The sequence below is a fragment of the Triturus cristatus genome, chromosome 12 (assembly GCF_964204655.1).
Source record: "Triturus cristatus chromosome 12, aTriCri1.1, whole genome shotgun sequence".
Lineage (NCBI taxonomy): Eukaryota > Metazoa > Chordata > Amphibia > Caudata > Salamandridae > Triturus > Triturus cristatus.
In genome coordinates this window covers 169,874,261-169,889,080 of record NC_140595.1, presented here as the reverse complement: position 1 = coordinate 169,889,080, position 14,820 = coordinate 169,874,261, and the positions used below count along the sequence as shown (strand labels likewise).

At 43.4% G+C, this 14,820-nt stretch overlaps 1 protein-coding gene across 2 annotated transcripts in view; it reads right to left on the bottom strand.

Annotated features, from left to right (window-relative positions):
* Nucleotides 1-14,820, bottom strand: part of SV2A (synaptic vesicle glycoprotein 2A) — a 291,859-nt gene that overhangs the window by 57,142 nt on the left and 219,897 nt on the right. For both annotated transcript variants that reach the window (XM_085639941.1, XM_085639940.1), the window contains exon 4: nt 7,668-7,819. In XM_085639941.1, coding sequence (XP_085496067.1) covers nt 7,668-7,819 — 152 coding nt within the window. The remainder of the gene's footprint in view (nt 1-7,667; nt 7,820-14,820) is intronic.

Below are 14,820 nucleotides of genomic sequence, written 5' to 3'. Positions count from 1 at the left end.
GGGGAGACTTCAACGATATCATGGGTCAGGGTGACTGGCACAGGCCTGAGGGACATACTCCCAGACGTATTCGGGGTTTAATGGATTGGTAGAAAGGACTTGGCCTCAGTGACGCCTGGCAGGTGTGGCAAACACAAAGAGATGTTGGACGGAGTGCTGAAACTTCTCAGACACTCACCCCAGTCACAGATCTGGGTTGAATCCATCATCGTTCTTTAGCTCACTCTGCCACCTCAGTTCAGACCCAGCTATATTCAAATCAGTCTTGACCCTGTGCCTCATGGGAACAGTCCAGCCTGAACTGCCAAGCCAGGTCTTCCCTGAACCGGAAACAAGTATCCTGGGACCGGTTTCGGAGTAACACTCCTCATCAGCCAGGCTAGCTTGAATCCAGTGGCAAAGTGAGCAAGGGACCCACGTCTGGACATACCCTGCCAACTTAGGGTGAACAAAGCAAACAAAAAGAGATGATGGATGGAGTGCTGAAACTTTTCAGACACTCACCCCAGTCACAGATCTGGGTTGAATCCATCATCGTTCTTTAGCTCACTCTGCCACCTCAGTTCAGACCCAGCTATATGCAAATCAGTCTTGACCCTGTGCCTCATGGGAACAGTCCAGCCCGAACTGCCAAGCCAGGTCTTCCCTGAACCGGAAACAAGCATCCTAGGACCGGTTTCGGAGTAACACTCCTCATCATGTGGAGAAGTGTGGCTCAATGGTTAGAGTGGCAGACCTCGATGCAGAGCACTGGTCTGGGACCAGGGTTCGATTCCCGACGCGGCAGGGTCTCGGGCTATAAATTCCTCAGACCTGATATTCTCGCATCAGTGCCTATCCTAATCATGGGTCCCACGCTGCAACTCTGGGAAATAGCTTGCTTAGTCTCCACAATGGCCCCAACAGCGCTGGGATGCCTGGCTTCACCATGGGGGTGCCCAGGAGTGGACACTTCACATGGATAGCCAGGAAGGGTTCCTACAGCGGTATGAGTACAGCGCGGAGATACCCCCAGGGGTGATTCGGCGCTATATAAGCACATACACACACACATCAGCCAGGCTAGCTTGAACCCAGTGGCAAAGTAAGCAAGGGACCCACGCCTGGGCATACCCTGCCAACTTAGGGCGAACAAAGAAAACACAAAGAGATGATGGACGGACTGCTGAAATTTCAGACACTCACCCCAGTCACAGATCTGGGTTGAATCCATCATCGTTCTTTAGCTCACTCTGCCACCTCAGTTCAGACCCAGCTATATGCAAATCAGTCTTGACTCTGTGCCTCATGGGAACAGTCCAGCCCGAACTGCCAAGCTAGCCAAGCTCCTCAGGCAGGTGTGGCACCCAGGGGACTCCGGCTTTACCCAGGCTTCACCTACCCACAGTTCACTATCCCATATTGATTATTTGTTCTTAACGCCCACCGATCTCTGTTTCAGAGCACTGAATCCCAGTTCCTGCCTTTGGGGGATATCAGATCATGCACAGGTTCTACTTCACTTTGACATGCCATACAGGTGCAACTGCCCTATATGGCGTCTCAATGCTTGGTTCTGCTTGGGGTGAATTAGGGTTCTGTTGATTCTGCTGAGACCTTTTGGGAAGCAGGCAAGGCCTCTATGAGGGGCGTGGCTCACTCCTACATCTGACTGTGAAAAACACAGCCGAATGGTCAAGCTTGAAACCTCGATAATGGTTTTGGACCGCAGGTAGCCTGGATCACTTATTGACTCAGAGGCAAGACTACTAGAATCATGCCTGGGCGAGACCCGCAAGTGCTGGATGGCATCTACGCGCTGTGTTTATGAATGAGGCGACAATTCTAGTAAATTTCTACACTGGCTCGCTACACACTTATCTGAAAACAGGGTGATACCCCGCATCATGGGAAACTCAAGGAGATGGGTGGAAGAGTCTCAGGGGATCTCCGCTGTATTTGCCCAGTACTATAGGGAGCTTTATGGTCGCTAGATATGTCCAGACACTGAAATATGCCTCTTTTCGTGGGGGGAACTCCCCTTGCCCCGATTGTCCCCCCTGGAAAGAGCTATCCTGGAAATGGATACTACCTGGTAAGAAATAGGAGACGCGCGGACAGATCTTCATCCGGGTAAAACAAAAGGGTCCGACAGATACCCCGTAGAGTTCCTTCGCAAACTCTGCCCCAACATTGTCCTGCCCCTGCTTCAATTATATAATGAAGCTGTTGTCAAGGTCTACTTTTACTCTGAGACTGACCAAGCCACAGTTGTGGTCCTTTCCAAACCTGGTCGCACACTATAAGCTTATGCCTCTTTCTGACCCATTTACCTTATAAATAGCAAGGTTAAACTTTATGCAAAGCTTCTGACGAACCGGCTGTTGACGGTCATTAACAAACTTGTCCACCCCGACCAATGTGGGTTTATCCCTCATCGCAGCACTAGGCATTGCATCCATTGAGTACACATAGCTCTGTTCCGCATCAGAGCTCTAAAAGGCCCAGCATCCCTCCGGTTAATTGATTTTGAAAAGACATTTGATATGGTTGACTGGGCTTATCTTGATGAAGTGCTTGGTGGCATGGGGTTCAGAGTTTCAGACCTCAATTACGAGCATTTGTTAGGGTCCTGTATGCGGGAACGCAAGCCCAGGTTAAAAGAGTACTGTCAGATGCCTTTCCGGTGAAGAGGGGTACCAGGCAAGGGTGCCCACTGTCCCCTCTCTTATTCGCACGCGCCATCGAGCCGCTGGCATTGTGGATCCGATGCAACGTCCAAGTTTGGGGCTTTGACTGGGGCTTAGCGCTGCAGAACCACATAGCGATATACGCAGACAATGTAATTTTATTCATGTCCAGAACAGCTGACACGGGGCCCAGAATTCTTAAAATCCTGGGAACTGGGAAAACATCGGGCCTTCGAATCAACTGGATCAAATCCCTACTGGTTCCGGTGATGAGAGATTGTCAGGATGAAGCCTGGAAATCCTGTTTTTTGGTGTGCCAGATTACCTTTCAATACCTTAGAGTGCACATATCCTGGGAGTCAGACCTGACATGGAGCTTGAACCTTGTTCCCGTGACACGCAGGTACAATAGAACCTTTTGTGTTGGAATAAACCTTACCATCAATACTATAGGTAGGATCGCATTGTACAAGATGGTTAGCCTTCCAAAATTGTTCTATATTTTACAAAACTCCCCTTTAGACATACCACAAGCCTGGTTTGACTGTGTTCTGGCTCTGGGATGTAAATTTATCTGGGCCGGTGGCACTCCCAAAGTAGCTTTTGTTAAATGCACCCAGGTGATGTACGGCGGGTGCCTAGCCATGGCGAATATGCACCTATACTATTGAGTGACACAATTACTCCCTATTAATGACTGGCTACATGGAGGTTGGGAATACCCTGCCTACAGAGGCAAATTAGACCTCCTGAGACAGGACAATGCACTCCACATACTTTACGGTACCCCCATTCCCTCCAACATCCCAGAAGTAACCCAAGTGGCATTTGGAGCATGGAGGAGTGCTCTCTGTTGGTTGGGATAGAACCGCAAACTGACAAAGGAAACCCCGCTGTGGGAGGGCAGGTGGCTGGATCAGGTGTCCCCTCTAGACAGATCTAAGGGATGGGACTCTGCTGAAATTTTGAGACTGGGGACATTTGGGGCAGTAGCCACATGAAATCCTTCCAAGAGCTCCAGGCAAAATTCCAAATTGCAACCTCCCAATTCTACCACTACCTACAACTTCGGCACACACTACATACTTACCGAGATGCACTACAGGACATTCCTGAGTATAGTCCCTTGAAAAATAAGATTCTTATGAGCCATTTAGGCAAGGGAAGGGTATCCCAGATTTAAAAAACCCTAGTGGTGCACTTGCCTACATCACTGACCTCTCTGAAAGAGAAGTGGTAAGGTAGGGTAGGGGACCTGGATGAGGAGGACTGAGGAGATGCCTGTATGGCCTATCGCACATTAACAATATCTTCCAGACACCGCTTAATACAATTCAAGAATTTACACCAAGCCTATATCACTCCCCTCAGTCTGTGGAGAGCGGGCCTCACTGATTCCTCAGCATGCCACTGGTGCAAAGACCATATCGCGGATTTCTTTCATGTTGAATAGAAATGCCCAGTGATACAAGTTTATTGGACTGCCATCCTTGATGTCCTATCATCCCTGGAAGGTACGACTGTTGACACAGACCCAAGGATTGCTCTGCTTGGTATCCTAGATGATATGAGGGGGTCCAGAGGGAATAGAACACTTGTGGGTCTGGGCACATTAATAGCCATAAGTGAAATAGCCCACAATTGGATCTCTCAAATGGCCCCCCGGTCGAGGTCAGGACTCGGGGTATGGACTGGTGCAGCAACCTGGAAGAAATGATCTACAAAGCCTGGGGATGCCATGCAAATATGACAAAATCTGAATCAAATGATGGAACTACCATGGACTGACAACTTAGATGAAACCCAGGGAGCTACTTGTAACAATGGGGACACTGTGCCGGACCTGTACCGGGAACACAGGATGACAGTGAAGCAATGCATATTAGTATCCATATTGAGCAAGGCAAATGTTTTATTGTTAACATGTAACATGGCAATAAAATGTTACTATTAAAAAAAGAGAAAGGAGTATTGTTGTATTATTGATAGTGAGGCCTGAGAAACAAAATCTTGGCAGGAGCATGAAAAGCTAACGAGCTGAAGAAGCTTCCAATTCATTGCATATCAGGAACGAAGATATACTCAAGGTTACAGTGACTGTCCAAGTTGTGGGATGGAAAATTTGAGGGATGTTGTTGATACCTACTGTGGGAAGGGAAGAATAATTTGGTTTCTGGTCTGACGTGGGGAAGAGCTGATTTTTCTTGAAACATTGTTTTATTTTGTGTTCACACTGCTAGAGTTTTAGTCAGATCCCTTTGTATTTCAAGAGGTGCAGACCTTGTTCTTTACTTTCTTCTTGCGAGTGTGTGGCTTTATGCTAAACATTTGTTCCCTTTAGAAGATTGCTACTGAAATCTTCACTATGCTGACACTTTTCCACTTTCCTGAATTTCTTTGAGACCTTTCCATGACCTGATCACAATTTTAATCAGAAATCCATTTATGTTTAGGAAGGAGGAGTGGAGTTTCTTAAAGGAACACAGATTCCTATTTCTTGATATCTGTATTGTTTTGACTGCATTTATTGTATGCTTTATGTTATTGAGTCAGAATCTGTTTGAACGCCTTAATTTGCTCGTTATAATTCTTTACGTTTATAATATGTTCCTGATTTTGGTATTTACTGGAATGATTATTAACTTGTAATAAACCCGCTTAACTTTATTTACCAATTCCTGGTCCTTATTATGTGGCCAAATGCACTACACAAACTTTAAATAGTTTTTATTAAATGTTGACTCCCTTATGCCTCTCAGTCAACCAAAAAGATAAATCAGATGAGAAATGGTAACCACTTTCCAGCATGCTCCCACACACAATCACACACACAAAAAAAACGGCATGTAAATTATGCCTAAAAAAGGAACAATGCAGCGTTAGGGTCGGGAGCAACCCGGCGGAGCTACATTTGGAAACAAGCAAAACCACCATACAGAGCCAGCATTTTAAGCTTCACTCACTAAGCACCCACCCTGGGGCTCCCACATGAACTCTGATCATGGCTGCCTCTTGCCCCAACCTTGGGACCCTGGTATTTTGTTCAGCCAATAGACATTGACTGCACCGCTGAACGCTCCGTCTCCAGCACCAATGCTTGGGTACATTTCAGAGCTCTACTAGCATGGATTCCACAATCTCCCACTAGTCACCCGGATTCATGATTTGCTTTGCAATCCAAAAAGATCCTAAATCGGCTTCTCATTGTGACCCACCATAGCCCTCCGCTCACTGTCATGCTACTGGCTCAACAAATACTCTGAGGAAATACAAAGGCAGAAACCTAGACGTGCAAGGACTCAGACTTTGGAGATCCCAGTCCCGCACCAGATATATGAGCCAAGTCTCTTTTTTTATTGCAACATTAAAAATCAGAAAATATTACAATGAAAGATAATGGTAACAATATCATTTAGTTTTGAATTTACAGGTACTCTGAGTCTCAAAATTATGTTTTTTTTCTATCTAATCATCTTAGTATTTGTGTTACACTGGTCCAGTCAATATTCATTTCTATGTTTCAAGAACGCCTATAGTTTATCATGTTTTTATATGGTCCTCTTCCTTCATAGAAAAGCTCTTCACAAGCCATTCACATTTGATGAAAAGACCTTAATCGGTCCCATCAATATAGTTTGTCTTTTTTAAAGCTGGGGAATTTCTTTAAGTAATATCTGCTTTAGTGTCTCTTATTTTTTGTCCCTTACTTTCTCCCCACCCTTCTCCTGTTTCCACAGCCCTGACAGGCTTACTTCCCCAAACTTCCATCTTACTCTCCCTCTTCTACTTTAACAGGTGAAGGAACTATCACATTTAGAAAAAGGGAGGTGGAGTGACTGGTGCTCCTACACCTTATTCGCCGAGCTCATTTCTTGCTCACTTGCACGTCTAAACCCATCCTATGAGGATTATCTCATGTTTATTTACTACCTCCCATTGTAATCATTTTACAGTATCTTTGCGGGTCCAGTTTTGGTCATTCTCAACTGAAGTGAACTGAACCATAAATATAGATATGTTGATATCTAACACCCTCTTTGGTAGAGCCTTTTAGCTACACCATGCCTCAATTTTATCTTCACTTCTATCAAATCCAAGATAAGAAGGCATGCACCTCCGTAACCTCACTAAACGTGAGTGATTCATCTTTTTATAGGATGTGTAAGATCAATTGATGGACAATTTGAGAATGTCCTCCTGCTAGCTTCAGTTCTAAGGTGAGTTCTCTCATTGCTTTTCCCTTTTGCGCTGATTTATGTGGGAAATATGAGATGTGGAATTTGAATCCTTGTATTGCTGTAAAAAGGCTATTGCCTCCTCCTTTCTACAGGTTCATTATTCTAATGCGATCATCTAAGAAATAAACAATGCTTTATCGTGACATGAGCTTAGGTTTTTGGAAAAAGGTTTGGTGCGCTCTAGCTATTGTCAAATCGGGTACCAATGTCAACCAAACTAGGCCTTCTTCTGCTGATTTGTGTCGTATGACCTTCTTTAGCTTTACTCTCGACTGACAGCATGTAAGCTCTACCACCATCTCTCTCTATTCTTTAATTGCTTTCATCAGTGTTTTGAGCCAATGAAAAAGAAAGAAGATCTGGCCAGGGCTCATAGTTTAGGTATTGACTATGGATACAGGTGCAGTTTCTTGACCATTAAATGTGTCCTAAAGCTTTACTGAGGGGGAGTTAAGCCTTAATAGTTATTTAAATGTAAGAATATACCCCGATCAGATTCAATGACTTTAGACATTTCCAAAATTGAACTTCCTGCCATCAACCCATTTTCAGAGTCTAGTTCTGAGATGGGTTGAAGTCACAGTTTTCCTAAAAAGGCATGCAAACTTCAGGAAATCAATGCCTTTGGTTCACTCATAAGCTAAAAATGAATGTGCTTTTAAAAGGTTAAACACGATTAAGAATTGCTAAATAAAAAATAGGAATAAGATCACATGGAGCTTTAAAAACAGCAAGGGGAGAAATGTCCCATTTCTCTTACCATAGTGCGGGATGATTGCCCATGCCATGGCCGATGCGTAGATGCCACCAATCATCCAGAACATGCACAGCCAACTGAGGTGCTCTCCTCGCTTCTCCTGGGCCAGGAACTCGGAGAAGTAGGAGAATACAATGGGGATGGAGCCTCCAATGCTGCAAGAAATCAAAACAGTTCAGGATGCTGATGGCTGCTTATTTAATGTCATATCCTTTTGATCTCATCTTCTCCACTGTCATCATATTAATGGTTCTAATCATCATTAGTTATAAAGTGCTTAAACCCAGGTTGACCAAGTTCTTAGCTTTTTAATCACCCAGACTACACCTCTTAAATTTGAGAAAACGACAAGCTTGACACCCGCTAGCATATTCTGTTTTACATGTTACAGACCGCAAAACACGTTGAACAAAGTTTTGTTAAATATTGCCATTTCTTATACAATATATCAATAGCACAATTTGTCATTTCCAAAACAACTGTAAAATTTTCAAATTCACTCTCATATTCTCATATTCCAACAGACTATTTGGGAAATTGAGAAATGTTCTAATAGGCAAAGTCTTTATTAAGTCTGGTATCCTTGGAAGTAAAAACACAATATATGACAGACTCTACCCACTTAATCTGTCTGCTTACTAGATCAGCTTTGTGTATTTTTGTGTTCTATGGATGTAAAGAACAAATCGTACATTGGTTGATGTTTCTCAAATTGTTGTTGCATATTGTTGTAGTTCTGTTTACTTCCGTTCTGGTAGATACACACCTTTAGTTTACAAAATGTATCACATATACTAAACGGCATAAAATCTGTGTGCACTACTGGTCAGTGTAATATATCCCATTATTGTCATTTGTAAATGAGATGAGGTAGCGGGAGATGGAGCCTCATATGACTCATGATGCAGCCCGCCAACTCTAAACAATGATCATGTACACCACATTTCACCTTCCGCTGACTCCAGAAGAGTGACTGATGCCAGAGGGCCATGGCATGCTGTGTTTCATAGTTTCTCTCATATAGCACCAAATGTATGACTTCTGCAGTCACTAAACGGTGAATTGCACCTTTCCCTTCATGTCCGTGGGGGTCGGAGACAGTGGTGCTCCTAAAGAGTAACTTTGTTTTAGGGAGGTATATGAATACGTAACTTAGAGCAGACTCCTACACCGAGAAGAGATGCCTCACTTGGATATAATAGAGAAGGCAGTTCAAGCCTAAATCTTTATTAGCCGGGGGCCACTCAGCACTATGTTGGAAAATAGCAGTCATCCTCACATATCGCAGTTAAAACACTCCCGCTCAGGATATACTGTTATGCAAAACCTTGGCACAATCTAATTATCAATGAAGCTTGTTGCAGAGACCCAGGGACAAGTCTCTGTGAAAGGGTATACCGCAGGTTTATTATGTAATTTGGTGTCAATCTGATACTAATTTATAAGGGACACTGATGAATATTTTAGGGACATTTCAAAGACAGCTTAACACCAAATATAAGGACAAGCGGATATCTAATTTTTTAGAAATTTAAATGATCACACTTGGATACACATGAGCAGCTATAGAACAAAAATAATTTAAGGGACAATATGGGCCTTACTATTGGAACAATTTCATCCATGTTTGGCGACAATTTCGTACTTAATAAAGGACATTTTCATGCAGATTAAGGGAACATATCATGTTAATTAAGGGACAATTCTATGATGCTTACAGTTAAATTTTAAGGATTAGAAGGCAGATATTTTCAAGATTATTAAAGAGATCTTTCATAAGAATCTGTAATAATTTCATAATGATTATTTTCCAAATTTAGGTTGCTTATGTGGTGAATTTCATATTTGGTTCGGAAAAATTTAGTGCATATTCTCAGAATATTTACCTGATTAAAATAAACCACTAGCATAACAGGAAGTAGTAGGATGTCATGATGATTGTAAGGAAATGTTCACAAAGAAAGTTGGGATAGTTTAATAAATATTGGAAGGAAAGGTTATCGCTATTGCATAACAATTACATGCCTCTGAGTTTTTTGTTTTTTATTAGCAGTATAATACCCGCTTTTGTTTACTGTCATGCTAGTCAGGGCCGCAATTTTATGGATAATGTGCAACAGCTAACATGTCAGAATAATTACAGGGACTTTCATGATTGTGGAGATCATAGCATGAAGATTGTGTGGCGAATTCCATGTTCTCCTACCTCGCCGCCAAGACCTGGAACAGTCTCCCCACCCACCTACGGCAGACCCAAGACCTGCTGACCTTCAGAAGACTCCTCAAGACCTGGCTCTTCGAGCAGTAGCAGCACCCCCCACCCCCAGCGCCTTGAGACCCTCACGGGTAAGTAGTGCGCTTTACAAATGCTATGATTGATTGATTGATTGATAATGGGGGATTTTGTATGATGACTGAACGAAATTTCATCAGAAAAATGTCTCAAATGATATGGAGAAAATGTCAATTATGTGTTGGCAATATCAGTATGACTAGAATTACAATGTGATGATAATTATTGTTATTTTTTTATCTTTGAGGGTTAATTACATTCTTATAAGTGGGAAATTGTTATGTTGCATATGTGACAATTTAATGAAAATAATGATGACAATTTCATGATGGTTAGTGAGACAATATCTTGATCTGAGTAAAAGGAGAGACTTTCACTATGATCAGTAGTACTATTATATGACGAGTAAGAAGACAATTAAAAGATGATCAAAATTAACATTTTATGATAATCAAGCACGCAATTACTTGACGGTTACGCTCTTGTCCATAAACCTCCAGCGCCTTACCTCAGGGACACCACTGTGGTTAAATACTTGTGGGAATTAGATCTAAGGTGTCCAGTGAAACATACGTTTCACACGCATCCTGTCCAGAATATGTCAGGCTTGGAGTTTTTGTTGGGGGTAATTTGTCAGGGGCCACATGGCCACTGTGGCATGAAGCCCGGCCAAAAGTAATAGTGGGAAGTAGTCAATCAATATTCTGTGTGGGTGATGTTTCACAACCAGGGGATACAGGGATGTTTTATTCTTTTGGGGCATGATGCTCTGGGCGCCTGTAGTTAAACCATATTTTAGTAGCACATAAGTGCAGTGTGCGAGAGTCAGAAGCTACTAGGCTGTCAACAAGGTTCTTGTTCCTTAATGTTAGCTCAATACACTCTTTTTGTTAGTGCCTGTTTGCTGCACTAATGTTTTGTGTATGAGAGAATGACATCCCCTAACTTTCTGTATCCAGTGGGTTGCCTTGTTATTCAGTGTGCCCTCATCCTCACTACGTTCGGACTGAGTGAGCTTGGGGACATCAGTGGATGTGGCCACTGAGGGTTGAAATTTCAGTGCGTGTTCCAAAGGGCGCTCAAACTCTGGTAAGAGGTTTATTGCCATCAGCGGTTAATTTGTAAAATAAAAAGTCTCGGGGCTCTCCTCAGGAGGCAGCGCTAACAGGAGAAATGTGCCTCCTGACTGGGGCCCCAGCACAAATTAACCTGGAGAGGACTTGGTCTAATGGGTAGAGCTGCTGATTTCCGAGCTGGGGAACCCGGTTCGAGTCTTGGCGTGGCTCAACATCCTGTGAGTCTGGGGGAAATCAGGTGCATTTTAAATAAGTGTGTCCTTAACTGGTGCTATAAGCACCGGTCCCGAGGATTAGGTGCCGGTGCTGAGCCCTGGAAAGCACTGGCTCAAATTAAGCACTGATTGCCATGGCTAGAGGGGTGGGGAAAACTGGAAGGTCAAGCTGGACTAGTAATAATGTTATTGTTAAGCCCTCCCAAATCGCTAGACGTTCTCAATTTAGGAGCTAAACGTTTTGACTGAGGTAGAATAGAATGGAACCCATTTTCGAAAGTATTTTATCCTTCCTGGAAAATAATTATAATTCCACAGGAGTGGACTTGATATGGGCCTATCAATCGGCTATCTCCAACTTTCTGATTTACTTTTTAGAGATGCCGTTAAAAGTACTATCAGCTCTTTTAAGTCAACAAATACAAAATCAGCTCTTTTAAGTCTTCCGCTTCCCCCCTAAGCACTTTGAAATGTTGAAAAATGTAAGCGATGTCTCACATGGCAGAGGATGGGAGAAACTCAAGCCTACAAGCAGGCTGTGCGGGTGGTGGGCTACTGGAGGTCTCTGCAAGTGCTGGAAAATTATTTGGGCAGTGTTTTGAGGGAGAGGTCAGTAGATGACTTGACTCGGCATTCTGGGATTATACAAAAGGTGTTTCTGGGACTGGTGGTATGTCAGGGTCACAATGTTTGCTTGGTTGTTGTTTAAAATAACTGGAGATAGAATGTCATTCATTCTTAGACTTACCTGCTCCCACTTCTTTGGAGGAATTGTTGCGTGGGTTTTTCTGTTTTTAAGGAGTAGCACCCGATTTATTAGGCAGTTTACCAGATGATTCAGATAATTTGATGTTTCCGAGGTTGGTCCTTTGCTCTAATTTAGAAGGGGTATCTGAGCTAAAAAAGCAACTCACCCCCCTCAATAAGAGTATCAATTTCTTTAAGAGTACAAGTACATGTCTTAATTTGGGCCATTTTTTTGTAATGTTTGGAGGTGCCTTCTACCTGCTGAGCCGGCTTATGCTTCCCCATGATGACGATAATGGGGCAAACCACTGCTTTGCAAAGCTACCCGCTAAAATACAGAGGAGCATAATATAATTACTGCTTAGTATCCACCCATGCTCTGCTTGCAGGTGAGGATGCCCAATTGGCCCAAGGCATTAAATTTCCCTGGGTCATTCGACAAAGCTAGTCCAGTGCTTTTGCAGTCACTCTGCTATGCATGTGTAACTATACCTTGTAAGGCCTTCCTTGGGCCTCCAAATGCCAGAGCCAAGGGGGAAGGCACAGCCCAGCCTCTTCTGGGCTACGACAGGCGTGGACGGGCCTGCCCTTGGCCTGTATATGTTTCGCGCATGTTCCGCACAGCGGAGCAGTGCGGCTCCTCTTATCAGCAAAGTGAAGTCAACTGTGGGTGACACAAGGGGTTATGGGCAAGGAAGTCCCATGTGGCTGTTGAACACAGCGTCTTTCCCCTTGTAGATGTCAATCTCTAAAGTGACCCGTGCATTGTAGCAACTCCCCAGCAGCTTCAAATGAGTATCAAGGCTTCACGTAGATTTAAGGTCCATCTTGGCAATGCACTCGCCGACACTATTTGTCCCGCAAACAGCAGAGCAGTGCAGCGCAGTGCAGCGCTTCTTATCAGAAGTCAGCTATGGGTGACACAAGGGGTTATGGACATTTTAGTCCTCTGCGGCTGTTGAATACAGTGGCTTTCCCCTTGGAGATGGCTTCACCAAGGGTTATGTTCCATCTTGGCAATGCACTTGCCGACTCTGCTCGGACCTACTTATAATAAGGGCTTGAAAATGTTGCCACATAATTCTTGATAGTAATGTGAATGCGATTGGACAGTTGTTTCCAGGCTCAGTGTTAGACCCTCTTGAAGCCAGGGTACAGGCAAAAGATATTTTACCTGTACATCAAGTCGTCTTTCGACTGAACCACTCCAGCCTGGACAATATCACTTCCCTGCAATTGTTTCTAGAAAAAATATATTCAGGGTAAAGGTCATACAGTTTACGTCATGTTTATTGACGTTTTGACCTCCTCTGCTAAGCTAGATAGGACAGGGATGGGAGCCCCAAAGACATATAGTCTAACCGCAGTTTCCATGATGGGCCAAATTTCCCACTCTCTTTACCATGGCAATAAGATACCCAATTGCCAACATATTCCATATTCTAGTTTACCAATGTAAGAGTGACAGAGGACTACCTACCTCACCTCATACATCAAGTTTATCTTAACCCTTCCATGGTACAATAAAGAAATAGAAGCTAATTCAATGATAGTGTATTGTAAATACAGGTTTATTAGCACTCAATCCTAGTAGGTGATTGTACAGCGTAAAAGTGGAAATTTAGAGCCTTAGATTATAAAATTCTCCCAATGAAGGAATTAGAAAATAAATAAAATGGACTGGTGTCCAATAGAATCGAATTTCTGCAGAAAAATAAAATACATAAAGTGACTTTTTAATGTAAAGTTGTATAAATTGAGTCTGTGTGAAAACACAAGTGACTTAAAAGTCAATGTCCAATGAACATGGAAGCCACAACCTAGCGTGCCAAGACCAACGCTCCCAGCAAGGCCTTCTCAAACTGGCTAATCGATCGGCCCTTATGCTTGCAGGGCTGGCTCTCACAGGCTGTCCTGATGCCGCCACGATGAAGGGTCCCGATATCAGGGCGATCCAAGGAAGAGCGGTTTCGCATACTAGGCTGTGAGCTGGTGTTATGCAAGAGCAGATGGATGTCAGCCTGAATCATCTGAATGCAGATGACAAGCCGGTATTGTCGCAATCACCTGAGACACTCTTTAGTACAATAATGAAAGCCCAACAATTAAAGGAAAGGTCTGTTGTTGCCATGGTAACAACAGACTCCCTACCGACCATTGCTTGTATTTTTAAAAGGTTTCTAATCACACTGAGCGAAATCTTTCACTAAGCATGATTTATTCGCTTCCAGGCAAGCTTTCCTTGCACTGTGCTGTTTTATGTGAATCTGTTGCAGATCTCCTCAGGAAATAAAGAGGTAAATCAATAAAAACACTTTACATGAGTTCGCAAAATAAATTAAACCAATCTAATTGCATTCCCCCTCCTTTACGGGAGTCGCAGTGGTCTGTATCAATGCTTTTTGACCGCAATTGCAGCTGGAAACCATTGATCAGATAATGAAACCAACAATGGATAGTATCTGATTTGCAGCGACGAATTTGTGCCTGTGGGATAGCTTCCCCTAAGGGAATCATCCCTGCTGGTGACTGGAGAAGGGGGTCTGGTAGACACTGATCTAGGGTACCACTCCACTACATACTCCTCCATGATGTCATGCCTGACAGGAAAGCTTCTTAAATTTTTTTTGTAAAGGAAGTAGCACTTGAGCACCTGTCCCTTTAATGAAAATGGGCTGTTTTAAAAAAAGTTTATGTGTCAGGAATGCGACAGGAATGGAGGAGGTCTGCTGTCCCTTGAAGGCGTCCGTTTGTTTGAAGGTATTCGCAGGGGTGACAAAATACATCCTTCCTTATTAATAATTATGAGGCAGGAGGTTTTGTGA